Genomic DNA, 20,280 nt, shown 5'->3' on the forward strand with positions numbered 1-20,280 from the left:
TCAGTATTGTTGACATTAATGAGCGTGTTGTAAATATTTAGAAATTAAAGAAAATACATGATTCAGGGACATAAACATACATTATCATGTACAACCTGTGTCACTTACTTTAAAGTTATTTCTTTGGAGCAGGTGCATGAACCTGAGCTGTTAGTGTAACCATAAATTATCCATTGAATTGGTCTTGTCATATAAACAAGATTGTGTCTGAAATTGGCCGGAAAATGTGCCTATTTCATGACTTATCTTTCAATCAAACAGGTTTTACAGTCATTGTGTCTCATTTCGATTATTGCTTCGACATGATTTAGTCATACAAAATGAAGTATAATCGATAAAACATTGAACATTAAGAGTATTCGAACCATTCCTACCTTGTTTACTTCCCTGACCTCCTAAAAGGTTTTTTAATCCATCAGAAAAATCTACCCGTCCATCCATTTTCCATCGATGTCCCTCAAGCAACCAAAAGCGTCAAACATATCCAAGTGTGGAGAGTGTTTTGCATATATTACCCAAATTTGGGAAAATCCTTGAACTTACTTTGAGGACCCCCAAATGTAGCATATCTTTGGCGTACCAGTACATGGAATCCGACTGGTACATGTACCACAATTTGAAAAAAACTGTTTCAAATCGTTCCACCTCTGAGTGGTCTGGCACGAGTCACTTCTGGCCACCCGCTAGACACGTCACAGTTTCTTTTCGCAGTATAAAGAAAAAGACAGGTGAACCAGCACTTGATGAGTTGGTCCACATGCTACTTTCCTATACAATACAACATATGTTGTATTATGTAGGCGAGTAGCATGCATGCAACTTGCGACCGTAGCTGTGGCCGCAAGGTAGGTGGTGCCTGTGTGGTGGTAATTCCACCAACGGCTAGAGATGTGTCAAGCTGAAGAAGTAGTCCTATCGGGTCCCTTTGACTCATGGGACCCCGGAGGCAGCGGACAGGCACCGACAGGCCGAGCGCTCGGCCTTGGCGGTTGCAGAGGAAAAAATTCGGACATGGGAGGAACTCGGCAAAGCCATTCAAAATGACTTCCCGACGGCTTTGAAGCGCTTCAGGACCACCATCCGCCGCCTCAGGAGGGGGAAGCAATGCACCATCAACACCGTATATGGTGGGAATGGTGTGCTGCTGACCTCAACTCAGGACGTTGTGGATCTGTGGAGGGAATACTTCTCAATCCCAATCCCACATACGCCTCCCTAGAAAGGTGCTTAGGACACGTCCGACCGGTAGGCGGCCACAGGGAAGACCCAGGACACGTTAGGGAGACTAAGTCTCTGGGCTGGCCTGTGAACGCCTCGGGATCCCCCAAGAGGAGCTGGACCAAGTAGCTGGGGAGAGGGAAGTCTGGGCTTCCCTACTTAGTCCACGGATAAGCGCAACAAGATGGATGGATGGCACAATCAACCGCATTGATCTGAATATAAAAACAGTATTTTTTTCCGAAAAAAATGGGTTATGTTGTTATTCTAGACAGATTGATACAATACATCTTTGGGTGGACTTAGACCGCGGCCAATTCGATGGCACTTTTGTGCAAGCACATTTATCGGCACGTTTACATTAGACATTTACCGTTTTTTGGCACAACTGGACGGCCTGGTGTTGTGTCTCACACGTGTATTCTGGCTTAAGTCATGGAACAACAGTAGTTTCTTTATAATAACCACTGTTCTGAAATTTACTTTGAAAAAGTAATTCATTATAGTTACCTTACCAAAAAGTAATTAAGTTACCAACGGAATTACTCTTTAATATCGATCAATCCATCCATTTTCTACCGCTTGTCCCTTTTTGGGTCGCGGGGGGTGCTGGAGCCTATCTCAGCTGCATTCTGGCGGAAGGTGGTGTACACCCTGGACAAGTCGCCACTTCATCGCAGGGCCAACACAGATAGACAGACAACATTCACACACTAGGGTCAATTTAGTGTTGCCAATCAACCTATCCCCAGGTGCATGTTTTTGGAGGAAGCCGGAGTAACCGGAGGGAACCCACACAGTCCCGGGGAGAAAATGCAACCTCCACACAGAAAGATCCCGAGCCTGGGATTGAACTCAGGAGTACTCGGGACCTTAGTATTGTCAGGCACATGCACTAACCACCGTCCCACCGTGCTGCCTAATCTTTAATATATGTAGTTATTTACAAGGGAAAGTAATGTATACATTACTTTAAAATAAAACTTTAAAAATCTGTCATATGCATTTGGAAGATCTTTAATAAAAGAGCATAGTGTGTGGAGTCTGCACTTTAAAAAGGCGGGGCATATTGCCTAGTGACATGTGACGTCATTAAGGGTTTCAACGGAGCTGTGCTTTTTAGCTTTAGCAGTTAGCAACGCACCTTGTCGGCTTTGATGCCAGTTCTTTTGAATATTTTCACTGGATTGTGTTACCGATGCCTAATTAAGAGATTGAATGTGCTTCAATGGCTGTCATATCTACTTGTCAACAAATGGGGTATATTTTAGATGGCAAGTTTGTCACTCCAATCATTGTGTACATATTCGTATGGTGTTGTCTGCTGTGTCACAGTGTGATGGTGCCTCTTCCTACTTGATATCAAGTTCATTTTAGAGTGGTGCTGCTTGTTGCTTTCACTAGTAAAAAGATATTTCCCGTATTGAATGGTAATGGTTGTACGTACTTGTATTGAACTTGCTGCACTTATGACTATGTCTTGTCTTTGACAAAAAATACATTAAAAGTAGCGTGCCAAGCTACATCAAACCATGGCTAACGACGTTGCAACACACCTAAAAGTGATTAATTAGATTACTTGTTACTAAAAAAAAAAGTAACGGAAAAAAAAAGTATAACACAACGTCATTATATTACACCGTTATTACAAACACTGATAATAACCAACACAATTCTTAATGAAAGTAAGATAGTCTCCAAATAATCCAAAACAAAGCGCTCGTTCACCCACGAGTCAACTGCAGGCAACAATAAAGACGTGTCATTTAATTCATGTAAGTAATTCACGACACTTTGCAAACATTTCAAATTATTACCAGAACGACTCCACAGAAGACTGGAAATATTCCACTAAATAAGAAAAAACTGCAGTGAGCCAGCAGAGTAGAATACGCCTGGAATATAATGCGATTGCTTCTCTTGCAAGTGTGTGGCGACAGCTGCAACCTTCCACAGTAGAAAGAATCAGCATGACTGGAAATAATCCACATCAGGGAAATACAGCAGACTAAAAGTGATGGGACAACTGATCACGTTGGAGCGCTAGGGTCCATGACTCCATCCATCCATCCATTTTCTACCGCTTATTTCCTTTGGGGTTGCGGGGGGCGCTGGAGCCTATCTCATCTACGGAAGGCGGTGTACACCCTGGAGAAGACGCCACCTCGTCGCAGGGCCAACACAGATACACAACAATCAGACTCACATTCACACGCTAGTGTCAATTTAGTGTTGCCAATCAACCTATCCTCAGGTGCATGTCTTTGGAGGTGGGAGGAAGACGGAGTACCCGTAGGGAACCCACGCAGTCACGCGGAGAACATGCAAACTCCACACAGAAAGATCCCAAATGCAGGATCGAACCCAGAACCTTCGTATTGTGGGGCAGAGGCACTAACCCGTCTTCAACCGTAATTGACATTAAGACTCTGTGCTGTTTTTGTACTTTTTAAAAGTTCAGCTATTGAAGTGAACATTTTCTCACCTGCTGGTGTCCGTACTCTTGGCCCTAGCACCTCCTCCTACCCGGTGAGATCCACTGGAAGAGGAGGATCCCAGTGAATCCGACGATGAACTACTGATGCTGTCACTATCTTGACCCCGCCCCCAGGATGTTGTTGCCCAGCCACCTCTTAATGGCCGCCGGCTGAGAGTAGGAGAACTGTCTGACGTTGTCTCTGGAGCACTGCTGTCAATACTTGCCATGCCTGTCCAGAGAGACCATCTTTATTACTTTTGATAAAATTGTAATACGAAAAAATGGTAAGGCTTTAAGTGTGTTCAAATGTGTCTTTTGCAGCTTTGAGCCTGACTTTAACTCATGAAGTTGCAAAGTGACGTACGAGAAACATTTAGGAGTGGTTGTCATGCGACAGTCAGGTAACGATGACTGTGTGTTGGGTAAGATTGATACATTTGTTTTGCCATTAATACTCAATTCAAATTAAGTAATATTTGTAATGTTTCAATAAGCTGTAAAATAAAAAAAATAACCGTTCTTACTATATTTCCTCAATACATTAATAGAAAAAAAAGCTATACAAATATTCCATCACCAAAATGGCAGTGTCAGGTAGGCTAGCTCATTTCCAAAAGCTTGTTTTTTTACCAACAGAGCTAATTTCAAATCAAATTAACTATTGTAATGATTGATTAATGTGTCAAATAATTAAATTATCCCTGCTACATTTATTTAATGAATTAATACAAAACAAGATAGGACCACCGAAAAGGCAGTGTGTCAGGTAAGCCAGCTCATTTCCAAAAGCTTATGTTTTGCCATTTAAGCTCATTTTGAAGTAAATTAGCATTTTTAATGCTTTAATAAGGTGTCCAATATTACACTTTTACAATATGTATTCAATGAATTCATATAAAAACAAGCTACAAAAATATCGCTATCATTAAAATGGCAGTGTCAGGTCAAAAAATTATTACAAAACATTGTAATACTTTAATAAGTTGTTGAATATTACTATTTTTACTCTATTTCTTCAATTAATTCATATAAAATAGGCTACGAAAATATCACTATCGCCAGTGTGTCAGGTCAGCTAGGTCATTTTCAAAATCATCTTTTGAAAATTTTTACCATTAAAACCTAATTTCAACAAAATTAACAATTGTAATGCTTTAATTCGGTACTGGTATTTCTTACACTATGTCTTAAATTAATTATTATAATACAAGCTAGAAAAACTGGTTTTGAGCGCTACAATTGCTATGTAAAGCCTGACATATTTGTCACAATAACAAACAGTGCTAATAAGACACATTAAATACCAATAAAAATGTAAACATCATTGCCTGTCACTGTGTTACCAGTGTGTTTCTTCTTTTGTCGAACAGGAGAGCCCCAGCAGCGTTGGCTATATCCACAGCGTGCTCCCAGCGCCAATCGGCTCGGCACTGTGGTGTCAAGTTTAAATGGGCCTTCATCGTTTTGATGCTCACTTGGATTGCCTTCTGAGACTGCAAGGAGACAAAGTAATACAGTATTATGATTGATTATAGACACATACGGTGAAAGCTCTTAAGTCAAATACCCTGGAGCTCATACAATTCAAATTTTAACCATCCATCCATTTTCTACTGCTTGTTCCCTTTGGGGTCGCTGGCGTCTATCACAGCTACAATCGGGCGGAAGACGGGCTACACCTTAGACAAGTCGCCACCTCATCGCAGAAATTTTAACCAAGCGTTTAGAATAAAGGTGACTAAATGCTTGGGTTAAAATTTGCATATGAAAACCTTTAGGACCACTTAGATATTTTGTGTACGTGAAAGACGCTAGTCAGTAATGTAAGCTATTTGAAGAAAAATATCCACATCTTAGCTTTGTGTTAAAAGTTGCAACAAAAAGTATATGAATGAACCCTGTGGGATTACTTGTATTTCTGCATAAATTGGTCATAAAATGTGTTTTAATCTTCGTCAAAGCCACAAAAATAGCCAGACACAGTTCAAACTAATACCACAAAAAAATGATAGATTTTCATCTTTTTATTGAACACAACATGTAAACATTCACAGTGCAGGGTGGAAAATGTATGTGAACTCCTAGCCCTTCTCCAAGAGCTGATATGGAGCCAGGACTCAGACAAGTGAAGTGAAGTGAACTATATTTGTATAGCGCTTTTTCTTTAGTGACTCAAAGCGCTTTACATAGTGAAGCCCAATATCTAATTCTTACATTTTAAACCAGGGTGGGTGGCACTGAGAGCAGGTGGGCAAAGTGTTTTATCCAAGGACACAACGGCAGTGACTAGGATGGCAGAAACGGGGATCGAACCTGCAACCCTCAAGTTGCTGGCACGGCCACTCTACCAACCGAGCTATACCGCCCCACAACATGAAGTCTAATCAATGTGACAAGATCATTTGTTGGTTAAAGCTGCAAAACCCTATAAAATCACACACTTGTGATAAGTGTGCTGTTCTCAAGAAGCATTGCCTGATGTTCACATCACCATGCCTCACACAAAAGAGCTACAGAAGATCTACGATCAAGATTTGTTAACTTGAATAAAGCTGGAAAGGGTTACAAAAGTATCTCTAAGAACCTTGATAACCATATGTCCACAATAAGACAGACTTAACTTTCTACAAATGTAGAAAGTTCAGCACTGTTGCTACTCTCCCTTGGCGTGGTCAACCTGTAAAGTTGACTGTGAGAGCACAGCACAGAATGCTCAGTGAGGTGAAGAATCCTAGAGTGTCAGCTAAGACTTATAGAAATCTCTGGCACATGCTGACATTATTGTTAATGAAACTACAAAACGTAAAACATTGAACAAGAATGGCGTTCTTGGGAGGACACCACCGAGGAAGCCACTGCTATCCAAAAAAACATTGCTGCACATTTGAAGTTTGCAAAAGAGCACCTGGATGTTGCACAGCACTACTGGCAAAATATTCTGTGGACAGATGAAACCAAAATGTTGTTGTTTGGAAGGAACACACAACACTACGTGTGGAGGGAAAAAGGCACGGCCCACCAACATCAAAACCTCATCGCAAATGTGAAATATGGTGGAGGTGGCATCATGGTTTGGGGCTGCTTTGTTGCCTCAGAGCCTGGAAGAATTGCTTTCATCGATGGAAAACATAATTCCTAAGTTTATCAAGACATTTTGCAGGAAAACTTAAGACCATCTGTCCGCCAGCTGAATCTTAACAGAGGATGGGTAATGCAAAAGAACAACGACCCCAAGCGTAGAAGTAAATCAACAACAGAATGGCTTCAACAGAAGAAAATACGCCTTCTGGAGTGGCCCAGTCAGAGTCCTGACCTCAACCCAATTGAGATGTTGTGGCATGACCTCAAGACAGCGATTCACACCAGACATCCCAATAGTATTGCTGCACTGAAACAGTTTTGTGAAGAGGAATGGTCTAAAATTCCTCCTGACCGTTGTGCACGTCTGGTCTGCAACTACCGGAAATGTTTGGTCGAGGTTATTGCTGCCAAAGGAGGGTCAACAAGTTATTAAATCTAAGGGTTACCATACTTTTTCCACCCTGCACTGTAAATGCTTACATGTTGTGTTCAATAAACGATGAAAACTTTTATTGTTTGTGCGGTATTAGTTTAAGCCGACTGTGTTTGTCTATTGTTGTGACTTTGATAAAGAGCAGAAGATATTTTATCACCAATTTATGCAGAAATCCAAGTACTCCCAAAGGGTTCACATACTTTTTCTTGGAACTGTAGCTGACAAAGCACATTAGTGTAATGTTGAATAATACCACTCATTAGCCATGAATTATTTCTTTTTTAATATGCACCAAGCCAATTAAAAGTGCACCCGGGGGACTGACAATGGCCCCGTGCACTTTGAATATCACTGTGGCAAGCAGGTAAATATGGTTGACTTAGGGATGAATACCTTTACCGGTACCTGGGAATCGATACTGGTACTCACTGGTACCAATTTTAGGTAATTTTGTATGTGTGTTGATGTGTAAATAAATTATAATTATTTAAAAATAAATAAATAATTATTTCATATTTGACACTGAGCTATACTGTCTAGTTGTTCACATGTTTTCTTACACATCAGTGTCTCAGGTACTAAAACTGTACTGTTTTATATTGTAGATTTTTAATTAAATTTCAAAGCCAAGATGTTTTCCAGACACATCTTTATATATTAAAACAATATTCTTGTGTGCAGACAAATAGTTTTTAGACAGCAAGATTTGAATCTTAGTTTTGGCTGTCTCTTCAGCCTTCCTCAGAGCGGTCACTGCTTCCTAGTGTGATGTCATTAAAACTGCTGGTGTGTGTTGGCCTCACCCATCCCATATTACAGAATCAAACATCTGTCTGCACACGATAATCTTTTGCTAACACTGTTGTAGGAATATGTTTCTACAAACCCCGTTTCCATATGAGATGGGAAATTGTGTTAGATGTTAATATAAACAGAATACAATGATTTGCAAATCATTTTCAACCCAGATACAGTTGAATATGCTACAAAGACAACATATTTGATGTTAAAACTGATAAACATTTTTTTTGTGCAAATAATCATTAACTTTAGAATTTGATGCCTGCAACACGTGACAAAGAAGTTGGTAAGGTGGCAATCAATACTGATAAAGTTGAGGAATGCTCATCAAACACTTATTTAGAACATCCCACAGGTGTGCAGGCTAATTGGGAACAGGTAGGTGCCATGATTGGGTATAAAAGGAGCTTCCATGAAATTCTAAGTAAATCACAAACAAGGATGGGGCGATGGTCACCAATTTGTAAGCAAATTGTCGAACAGTTTTAGAACAACATTTCTCAACGAGCTATGGCAAGGAATTTAGGGATTTTACCACCTACGGTCCGTAAAATCATAAAAGGTTCAGAGACTCTGGGGAAATCACTGCACGCAAGCGATATTACGGACCTTTGATCCCTCAGGCGGTACTGCATCAAAAATTGACATCAGTGTGTAAAGGATATCACCAAATAGGCTCAGCAACACTTCATAAAACCACTGTCAGTAACTACAGTTGGTCGCAACATCTGTAAGTGCAAGTTAAAACTCTACTATGCAAAGCGAAAGCCATTTATCAACAACACACAGGAACGCCACTGGCTTCGCTGGGCTCGAGCTCATCTAAGATGGACTGATGCAAAGTGGAAAAGTGTTCTGTGATCTGACGAGTCCACATTTCAAATTATATTTGGAAACTGTGGACGTGGTGTCCTCCGGAACAAAGAGGAAAATAACCATCCGGATTGTTAGAGGCGCAAAGTTCAAAAGCCAGCATCTGTGATGGTATGGCGGTGTATTAGTGCCCAAGGCATGTGTAACTTACACATCTGTGAAGGGACAATTAATGCTGAATGGTCCATACAGCTTTTGGAGCAACATATGTCATCCAAGCAACGTTATCAAAGATGCCCCTGCTTATTTCAGCAAAACAATACCGGGCCACGTGTTACAACAGCGTGGCTTCATAGTGAAAGAGTGCGGGTACTTTCCTGGCCCGCCTGCAGTCCAGACATGTCTTCCATCGAAAATATGTGGCGCATTATGAAGCGTAAAATACAACAACAAGACCCCGGACTGTTGAACAACTTAAGCTGTACATCAAGCAAGAATGGTGAAGAATTCCACTTTCAAAGCTTCAACAATTAGTTTCCTCAGTTTCCAAACGTTTGTTGAGTGTTGTTAAAAGAAAATGTGATGTAACACAGTGGTGACCATGCCTTTTCCCAACTACTTTGGCACGTGTTGCAGCCATTAAATTCTAAGTTAATTATTATTTACAAAAACAAAAAAAATGAGTTTCAACATCAAATATCTTGTCTTTGTATTGCATTAAATTGAATATGGGTTGAAAAGGGTTTGCAAATCATTGTATTCTGTTTATATTTAAATCTAACAATTTCCCAACTCATATGGAAACGGGGTTTGTACATGGGAGGACGTGATTGAGGCTTGTCAGGTCATGCTGCAGTCACACATGGAACTCGGCGTGCCACCGTGGGCCTCTGGCTGGCGGAAATCTTGCCGTTGGCACCAGTGAAACACGATGGAAATTAGATGCACCGTCTTTCCCCGGATGCGTAACTCTCCTCTTGAAAAAGGTAACGTCCACATAAAAAAAAAAACAACAACAAAAAACCCCACCATAAATTCCACTGATCGTCGATGATGGGAAAATCTGACAAATCTGATTCAACTATGTACATCTTTAGTTAAAGACAGCCCTAATACATTTTGTACAAGCAAATCATTTGAAATATATGTACAGTCGTGGTTAAAAGTTCACATACACTTGTGAAGAACATAATGTCATGGCTGTCTTGAGATTTCAATAATTTCTACAATACTTATTTTTTTGTGTTAGAGTGATTGGAGCACATACTTGTTTGTCAGTCGGTACTCTTGACGTGACATCTAAAGTAAACTTTTCCATTGCCGTGGGTAAAAACTGCCGTTTTATCCAATTTGAGGTCGCAAATATATCAATCAATTAATCAATCAAAGATTATTTATATAGCCCTAAATCACTAGTGTCTCAAAGGGCTGCACAAACCACAACACAAACCACTACGACATCTTCGGTAGGGCCAGATAAGGGCAAGGAAAACTCACACCCAGTGGGACGTCGGTGACAATGATGACTGTGAGAAACCTTGGAGAGGGCCGCATATGTGGGCAACCCCACCCCCCCCAGGGGACCGAAAGCAATGGATGTCGAGCGGGTCTAACATGAAACTGTGAAAGTTCAATCCATAGTGGATCCAATACAGCCGCGAGAGTCCGGTCCAAAGCGGATCCATATCATATTTTATTTTGGATATCTATTCTGGATACTTTTATGAACAATTCTAAAGTAATCAAGGTGTCCTTGTTTGTCTAAAAAGACCTCACCGACCGCTAGCTAGCTTGTTTTGTTTTTAGCCAGGTAGCTAGCTAACCAGTCGCTAACCTCCAGCTCGCCTTGAGCTTGGTATTTTATCGCACGTTTGAATACCAAGTTTTTGGACGGTCACAGTTGCGATGACTAACAAAAAGAGTGACAAGAAGGAGGTGCCCGGTGGGTATTGGAATCGATCAACGCGAGACTAAGCAAGCTGGATGTTCTGGATGCACTACAGCAGGACATCCGTGACTTGAGAAATAGCCTGAAATTCAGTATCAAGGATCTAAGAAAGGCCAATGCATTTCTGACAGGCGCGATGACTGACATGCAGAGCTCTACCGACTTTCTCACTGCAGACAATAGGCGCATTAAAGACACGCTGTTGGATATTCAGGGCAGGGACATGAGAGACAATCTCATATTCTAGAGGATCCGAGAGGGCAAAGCCAATCTGGAAAAAACTGTTAAAGAGTTCATGTCGGATAAGCTTAAACTCTTCCCAGAGGTGCTAAGGGACATAACTTTCTCCAGAGTGCACAGAATGGGCAAATCTGTGGACATTAAAGTCCGTCCCATAACAGCTCATTATGAGCATTTTAAGCACAAAGAGTTGGTGAAAAGCAGAAGAAAGGAGCTGTAAGGTACCCCTCTCTGGTTAAATGGCTACTTCCCGGCAGAGATCAATGATAGGAGAAAGAAACTGTCACTAATCAGGAGAGAGAACTGGCCCAGAAAAAGAGTGGCACTAACAGTCGATAGGCTGTACATAAATTGACAGCTGTATCGGGACCCAAGGGTTACCCCTGGCTTTTTTAGAATGGGCATTCATGGGTGTTTTAAGCATCTTGGTTTGGCCTGTGTAATGACTACTCTCAGTACTGTTATGTCCTGCATTAAGCTGGGCCTTCATAGGGCCCTGGTGTCAGCTCACATGAATGTATGCAGTCTGCGTAATAAGTATCAGGAAGTAGAGTGTATTATCAGAGATCATTTTATTAATATCTTTGCCATTTCTGAGACCCACCTTGATGATTCCTTTTCTAATTCAGTTGTAGCTATTGAGGGGTTCTCAATTTTTAGGAAATATAGGAACAGGTATTTATGTTCAGAATCATTGATCTATCAAAGTGCGTAATGATTTGATGGGGGAAAGCATTGAAGCTATTTGTGTGCAGGTCCAGCAGCCTTATTTGAAACCAATTATAGTATGCTGTTTGTTTCTATACGCCTCCTAGTGCTGATGCTCTGTATCTGAAGGAGTTATGTGAGATGTTTGACAGGATATCAGATGAGAATAGAGAAATCTATTTACTGGGTGATATGAATGCTGACTGACTGGGACAGGGATGTACAAACCAAAATAAGTTACTATCCATTTTAAATGCTTGCAATCTGTACCAAATCGTTGCCCCTCCCACGAGAATAGGTCTAGGTAGTGATGGTATTATTTCAGCTACATGCATTGATCATATTTATACAAACGTTCCTGACCAATGCTCAAAAACAGTCTCGATTCCTGTAGGATTTACTGACCACAATATAATAGCAGTCACTCAGACAAGGGTTCCTAAACCTAAGGCGAACATTATTTTTACAAGGTCTTAAAGGAGGGTTGATGAAGAGTGTTTTATTGATGAAGTATCCTGTTTAAATTGGAACGAGGTGTGCAGTGAGGAAGACCCTGAGGCTGCACTGGATTTATTTATGTTAATGTGCATGAGTGTCGTGGACAAGCATGCCCCTTTGAAAAAGTTTTCAGTCAAAACTAAGTCTGCCCCATGGATTGATAATGGACTTAGGAGTTTAATGACAGAAAGAGACATAGCTAAAAAAGCCGCAGTCAACTCAGGTTTAATTGATGACAGACATGAGTACTGATTCTTAAGAAACCAGGTCACAAAGTTAAACAAACTAAAAAAAAAGGGAATATTACAAACAGAGATTATTTGATGTGAGATATGATAGTAAAAACTAATGGAATGTTTTGAATAAAATCATGGGTCGAAAGAACAATGTCTGTACACATTTTGTGGAATCAAATGGGTTGGTACTCACTCAGCCATGTGACATTTTGATTTTCCTGAGGGAACTCTCCTGAAGGAATCAATAATGTACTATCTATCTATCTATTGCAAATCATTTTAATAACTATTATGTTGACAAGGTATCTCAATAAAGGCATGGTTTGGATATATCCAATAACAAAAAATCAGCTGACCTCATTAGTAATATTATAATGGATAATAAGGGTTGTGAATTAAATTTTTTATCAGGTTGATGTCAGTGAGGTTGAGAGGTTACTACACTGTCTTCTGGACAACAAAGTAGCTGGTATAGACAACCTGGATAGTAAGTTACTGAGAATGACTGCTGATATCACATCAGTGCCTGTTTGTCATATTTTTAATACAAGTTTACAAGTGGGCCTGTGTCCAAAGATATGGAATGTGGCAAAGGTTACTTACCCCTCTACATAAGGATATCAAATTGGCTTTCAATGAGGGCAATTCTAGAACAATAAGCATCCAACCTGGTTTATGTTAAATACTAGGGAAATGTGTGTATGCACACATTCAAGCTTACTTTCAATCAAATGGGCTAGAAACTGATTCTCTACATGCATATAGAACGGGCCACTCTACGTTTACTGCTCTTATACAAATGACCGACGATTGGCTTAATGCTATAGATAATTCTATGTTGGTTGGAGCTGTGCTGTTAGATTTTAGTGCTGCATTTGACGTGATTGACCACTCTCTTTTAATTGACAAACTTATATGTTATGGTTTTAATACTTTGCGTTTAATGTGGATACAGAGTTATTTGTCCTCAAGATCAAAAAAGGTGTATCTTAATGGCAGCGTGTCTACTAGCAGAAGTTCAGATTGTGGTGTTCCACAGGGAAGTTGGCTGGGACCTTTACTTTTTTCTATATTCACCAATGGTTTACCTTGGGCTACCGGGCGTGCCAAATTGGTGATGATGCAACCTTATTTCATGCTGCACCATCATGCAGTGTACCTAATGTAGTATTGAGTGAGGAACTAAAAGCTGTGCATGACTGGACAGTATGTAAGAGACTTGTCCTTAACATCCCAAAAACAAAAAGTATTGTATTGGGGACTAGGCAAGGGTTATCTTGTGAACTAAAGTTGGATCTGAAGCTAGGTATTTTAACAGTTCAACAGGTCAGAAGTGCCAACCTCCTTGCAGTGATGCTGGACTGCACTCTATCCTGGTGAAATCATATCAGTGATATAGTTACGAAGATGGGAAGGGGCTGTTGGTATTTCCAGGAAATGTGCTGCTTTTGTTGATCCACCTCTTCTTTGTCAGATTGTTAAGAGTTTAGTCTTGTGTCATCTGGACTTTTGTTCTACAGTCTGGGCGTCTGCTGCAAGTGGTGAGATCAGTAAGCTCCAGATTTTCCACAATACGGCTGCAAGGCTGGTTCTGGTTTGTTCACTAAGAACCAATGTTAGCCAGGAACGAGAAGCATGCATTTGGTTAACAGTGCAGAACAGGTTGTCAGCTAATACTCTAATATTGTTCAAATCAGTAACGGTAGTAAAACTCCTGCTTTTACGGTAGCACTATGCATAATCATAATACCAGGGCATCTAGTCAGCTAATACTCTAATATTATTCAAATCAGTAACGGTAGTAAAATGCCTGCTTTTACGGTAGCACTATGCATAATCATAATACCAGGGCATCTAGTGAGGGGCATTTTGTACTCCCTTGTCCCAGGAAGAAAGAGGAAATCTTTTATTTATAGATCTGTATCGCTCTGGATAAACCTGCCTCGAATACTCAGCGGCATTGAAAGTAAACAGGTTTTTAAAAGGAAAGTAACATTTTATCTGAGTCTGTAAATTAGTTTGCTTGTTGATGATTTTTGTTTGGTTTTGTATTGTGTAGTAATATTTATTATTATTTATTTATTATTCTGTGACTGTAAATTGTTTGATTGTTTTCTTGTTATATATTTTTTTCTGTATCGTGTAGTTAAAAATATATGCTTTCACCTGTAATTGAGTTTGTGGACCCCAGGAAGACTAGTGAGTTGCTGTGGCAATCAGCTAATGGTGATCCTTAATAAAAAGCAAAATCAAATCATCCATCCATCCTTTTTCTACCGCTTATTCCCTTTCGGGGTCGCGGGGGGCGCTGGCGCCTATCTCAGCTACAATCGGGCTGAAGGCAGGGTACACCCTGGACAAGTCGCCACCTCAAATCAAGTCACAAAAAACATTCATGAAGTTTGGTTCTTTTATTCATTTATTATGGTTCTGCTGAAAATGTGACCAAATTTGCTGTGTCAAAAGTATACATAGAGCAACATACATTGTCAATTTTGGTGATGTAGAAAAGTTACAATTAAATCAAATTAGCCCCATGGCATGGCCTCTTAACTTCATGTGAATGATTATGATTGACTACCCCTTAGATGCATAAGTGGGTCAAAAATGACCCGGTGAGGTTGTTTTCTTGAAATATCTTTCTAATGAAATTTTTTTAACATTTCATATTCCAGGTATTCCTCAAAAAACATGTTTTTGACATAATTCCATTTACATTACTAACTTACCTTTTAAAAATTTTAAGAAATTTTAGTTTTTGTATTACTAGCCCAAGCTTCCATAAGTGGGTCACAAATGACCCGTATGCATTTTCTTTGGAATCCAATGGGAACCTTCAATTCTTATCAGCTGTGGCTGTCTGGAATAAATAAATCGTGGACCACACGGACTATATCAGAAGTTTGACCCTCCAGGAAGACTATTTTACACAGCAAGAGCTGATACATGTAAGTATTATTGTCATATAGTATTGTGTGTGTGTGTCTTTCATGACTTATTCACTGCTTTTATTTATAAACGGATTAGCCTAGTTTATAACTAGCTAAAACTAGCTAGCTAACTAACTAAGTCAGCTAACATTACTATTTGTATTGTGTTTGTGCGTGTGAGAGTGTTTGTATTATTCATCAATAAATTAACCTACTTTACAACTAGCTAACACTAGCTAGCTAACTAAGTTAGCTAACATTACTATTTGTATTGTTTTTGTGCGTGTGAAAGAGTGTTAGTATTATTCATCAATAAATTAGCCTACTTTACAACTAGCTAACACTAGCTAGCTAGCATTACTATATGGTATTTAGTGTGTATGTATGTGTAAGTGAGTGCTACATATTGATCTATTGAAAATATTACTCTCATGTTTCTTCATCAAGGTGTCATGGCTGCTAGATACACAGTTGAAATGGTCCTACAGATGCTGGATGATGGAGAGGCAGTAACGGGGTTGGACTCAGAGTCTGAAATTTCTGATGATGAGGACCCAGACTATTGTCCAGGTGGCAGTGGGAGTCGTCCACCTGGAAATCCAACTGAACAGGATCAATCTGACTCAGAAGATTCCTCTTCGATGTCCTCTGAAGAAGAAAATATCATGTCCAACAGAATGAGTCGGAAGGGCTCTTACTGGAGCGAGTTACCTCCCACCCAGGGTAGAACACAGAGCCACAATATCATCAGAAGTCGGTCAGGGCCTGCAGAAGGGCTTAGCACCACTGTCTCACCAAAAGATGCATGGGAGCTCTTTATCACTGATGATATAATACAAGAGGTGATGAAGTGCACAAACTTGGAAGGACGGAGAGTAGCAACAGCTAGAAGAAAAGAATGGACAAATGTCACCAAAGATGAATTCATGGCCTTCATTGGATTGACCCTGCTTGCAGGAAGTGAGAAGAACTGGGATGTTTCAGTCCGTGAGCTTTTTGGGAGTCCTCTACATAATCCCATGTACAAGGCCACTATGGCTCTTGGAAGATTTGAAGACATTCGGCGTACCTTGCGCTTCGATGATAAGAGGACCAGAGCCTTCCGACTGGAAACAGACCATATGGCAGCCTTCCGCTATGTATGGGACCTGTTCCTGGTCAACTGCAGACAGCGATTCATCCCCAGTGATTGTGTCACTGTGGACGAACAGCTTGTGCCATTCAGGGGTAGGTGCAAGTTCTTACAGTACATGCCAAGCAAGCCCGCCAAGTACGGCCTAAAGATCTTCTGGGTTTGTGATGCACGCATCCCCTATGCAATAGATGGTATAGTTTACACAGGGAGACAACCAGGTGAAGAAGTTCAGAAGAATCTGGGGGATAACATTGTCAAGCAGTTGTGTGGTAGATTTAGAAACACCGGTCGCAACATCACAATGGATAACTTTTTCACCAGTGTCCCTCTTGCACAGCATCTTCTAGAGAAGGATCTCACTATTCTGGGGACTCTACGTCTGAACAAGCCAGACATCCCTCCTCCGATGAAGCCTTCCAAGTCCAGGGAGGTTCACAGCACAGAGTTTGGATTCAACAACAGCCTTACCATGGTCAGCTATGTCAGAAAGAAAGCAAAAGCTGTTGTGCTCCTGAGCACGATGCACCACGACAAAGTAGTGGATGAAAATAGCAGAAAGAAAAAAACAGAAGTGATCACATTTTACAACAAGACGAAAGGAGGTGTAGACACCACTGACCAGATGGTTGGAACCTACACCTGCAAGCGCCAAACACAGAGGTGGCCCATGGTGTTGTGGTACAACATAATTGACATCGCCACCCTGAATTCCTACACCTTTTTCACGGCTCAGCACCCAGATTTCAAGAGCGGCATCACCAATGCACGATGGATCTTCCTCAAAGAGCTGTCAAAGGAGCTTGTCACCCCACACATGAGGAGTCGACTGGAAGGCTGCCCCCAACTGCAAACCCCGATTATTGAAGCAATGTAAAGGTGTGGGGTGACAAAAGCCAAAATCCAGCCACAGGAGAGAAGCAGACAGGGCCAACCAAAGAGAAAGAGGTGTCAGATCTGCCCAAGTAACAAAGATCGCAAAGTTAACAACAGTTGTGGGAAATGCAATGTACCTGTGTGCAATGATCACAGCCAGAAACAGGTAGTTTGTCTGAACTGCATACAATGATGAGACAAGGCAAAACAGGGAAAAGAAAGAGGAACTGTCAATGACTGGACACACATACACACACGCACACACAACGGATGTTCACATTTTTTCTATTGCTGTTCTGGGTAATTTTGTTTTAAATTGTGAAGAAGAAAAGTGAAGAATAAAGATATTTCAAACATGAAATCATTCTTGTGTGGTACTAAATATATTACAAAATATTATACAAGTGATTATTCTTCACCAAAATGACAACAAATGGCATGAAAACACGTTGACTCTAACATGGGTCATTTTTGACCCACTTGTGGAAGAGTGTAGGGTCCAGTCACTCGTGCATATAAGGGCTACATCTGTTCACTTCTCTGGCCAATTTAAATAGGGCTCATGTGACGCAGTCATTAGACCCGGTTACTAATGTGACAATAGGAAAGTCAAAGGAACTCAGCACAGATCTGAAAAGACGAATCATTGACTTCAACAAGTCAGGAAAGTCACTTGGAGTCATTTCAAAGCAGCTTAAGGTCCCAAGTGCAACTGTGCAGACAATTGTTTGTAAGTATAAAGTGTATAAAGTGAACAAAGGCCAAAATACCCAGCAATATGTTTGAAAGAGAAAAGGTGAGGCCGTTAACCACAGGAACACCATTCCAACCATCAAGCATGGCGGTGGTAGTATTATGCTCTGGGCCTGTTTTGCTGCCAATGGAACTGGTGCTTTAAAAAGAGTAAATGGGACAATGAAAAAGGAGGATTACCTCCAAATTCTTCAGGACAACCAAAAATCATCAGCCAGGATGTTGGGTCTTGGGCGCAGTTGGGTGTTCCAACAGGACAATGACCCAAAACACATGTCAAAAATGGTAAAGGAATGGCTAAAACAGGCTAGAATTAAGGGTTTAGAATGGCCTTCCCAAAGTTCTGACTTGAACCCCATTGAGAACATGTGGACAATGCTGAAGAAACAAGTCCATGTCAGAAAACCAACAAATGTAGTTGAACTGCACCAATTTTGTCGAGAGGAGTGGTCAGAAATTCCACTAGAAGCTTGTGGATAGCTACCAAAAGTGTCTTATTTCAGTGAAACTTGCCAAGGGACATGTAACCAAATATTAACATTGCTGTATGTATACTTTTGACCCAGCAGATGTGGTCACATTTTCTGTAGACCCATAACAAATTCGTAAAAGAACCAAACTTTATGAATGTTTTTTGTGACAAACAAAAGTATGAGCTCCAATCACTCTATAACAAGTCGCAGACATGACATTATGTTCTTAACAAATGTATGTAAACTTTTGACCACGACTGTATATGTAAGTGGTGTAATGGTTTTGTAGATTCAAATTTCTGAAAAAATAAAAACTGAAATATCATACGTATTCAGACCAGTGGCGTCGCCAGACAGATTCCACTGGGGCACGTTCCCCAGTGTTGATCTACAGTGCCCGAGTAAAAAATTCACAAATAAAAAAAAAACGCTTCAGAGTTTTAAGTCTACATAACATAGACAACAGCGCACATATTACTTACTTTGGTAATTGATTGCTACTGTATTCACTCCATGTAACAATGAGCACATGGCTAATTAATATGGTAATTTATTCACGTGTGGATCGAGATTTCAGTTGAGTGAGAGAGAGAGAGAGAGAGAGAGAGAGAGAGAGAGAGGCAGAGAGAGAGAGAGAGAGTATGCGAATCACTGCTGAGGTAGGTAACGTTAGCCAACAGCAATTTGTTAATTATATATCATTTTGATTTTGATTTAACTCAAACTGTAACTATTAGACGGATATCAGAAAGTTATTTGCCCGCAGCAGGGAAGAAGCAGCGAGGAATGAGAGATGTAAGTGAAGTCCTAGCTAGCTAGGCAACATCATTGTCTTAAGTTGATGCTAAGTTATCTAACGTTATTCCTTGTATCAAGACAAACATATTCATTTGCTGTACGAGCTGTCGGGGGAATTTCCAATGAACATGAGACATAATGTTGGTTATTGTCTGCTGGTTCTCCTCAGGACCTCTACATCAATGATGATTTGGAGTAAGCAAGTGTAAGTTGAGTGCTTCTCAAATGGTTTATCTTCAGGAAGAAAAACATTTTTCCATATCATCAATTTGTAAGTCACATTTTTAAATCATTCAAGTTTATTTCACAGAAAAATAGCACAGTAGAATTGTCTTGTTAATTGGTGTGACTTTGACTAAAATAATCTTGTTTTATCACCAGAAAAATGGCTACAGCTAAAGAATCAATTTGTTGATAAATATATCTAATCTGCATTGAATAGTTTTTCCATGATTTTTGAGAGTTGTGTAAGTAGTTACACTGGTCTGTAGTTAGTAAACTGGTGTATGTCTCCATTCTTATAAATTGGTACGACTTTTGCAATTTTCGCTCGTGAAGAACCAACACGGTTTCCGACCAAATATCTCAACATCGATAGCATTAATCACAATTACAGAGGATATTACCAATGCCATTGATGGTAAAGAATGTGTGGCCGCAGTATTCATGGACATTTGACAAATTAATCATGATATTTTAATTAAAAAATTAGAACGATATGGCATCAGAGGTTTTGTCTTGAACTGGGTAAGAAGCTATTTAACCAACAGGAAGCAATTTGTGAAGATGGGTGAGAATATGTCATCATGGCTGGATATATCTTGTGGTGTACCACAGGGATCTTTACTGGGACCAAGATT

At 40.3% G+C, this 20,280-nt stretch overlaps 1 protein-coding gene across 5 annotated transcripts in view; it reads right to left on the minus strand.

The window, feature by feature from the left end:
• Positions 1-20,280, minus strand: part of zswim8 (zinc finger, SWIM-type containing 8) — a 161,910-nt gene that overhangs the window by 19,795 nt on the left and 121,835 nt on the right. For 3 of the 5 annotated variants that reach the window (XM_061911046.1, XM_061911044.1, XM_061911049.1), the window contains 2 exons: positions 5,026-5,190; positions 3,704-3,926 (listed from right to left, as the gene is read on the minus strand). In XM_061911046.1, coding sequence (XP_061767030.1) covers positions 3,704-3,926; positions 5,026-5,190 — 388 coding nt within the window. The remainder of the gene's footprint in view (positions 1-3,703; positions 3,927-5,025; positions 5,191-20,280) is intronic. The other 2 variants (XM_061911047.1, XM_061911045.1) reach the window with 1 other exon arrangement.

Source organism: Nerophis ophidion, linkage group LG09, assembly GCF_033978795.1.
Source record: "Nerophis ophidion isolate RoL-2023_Sa linkage group LG09, RoL_Noph_v1.0, whole genome shotgun sequence".
NCBI lineage: Eukaryota > Metazoa > Chordata > Actinopteri > Syngnathiformes > Syngnathidae > Nerophis > Nerophis ophidion.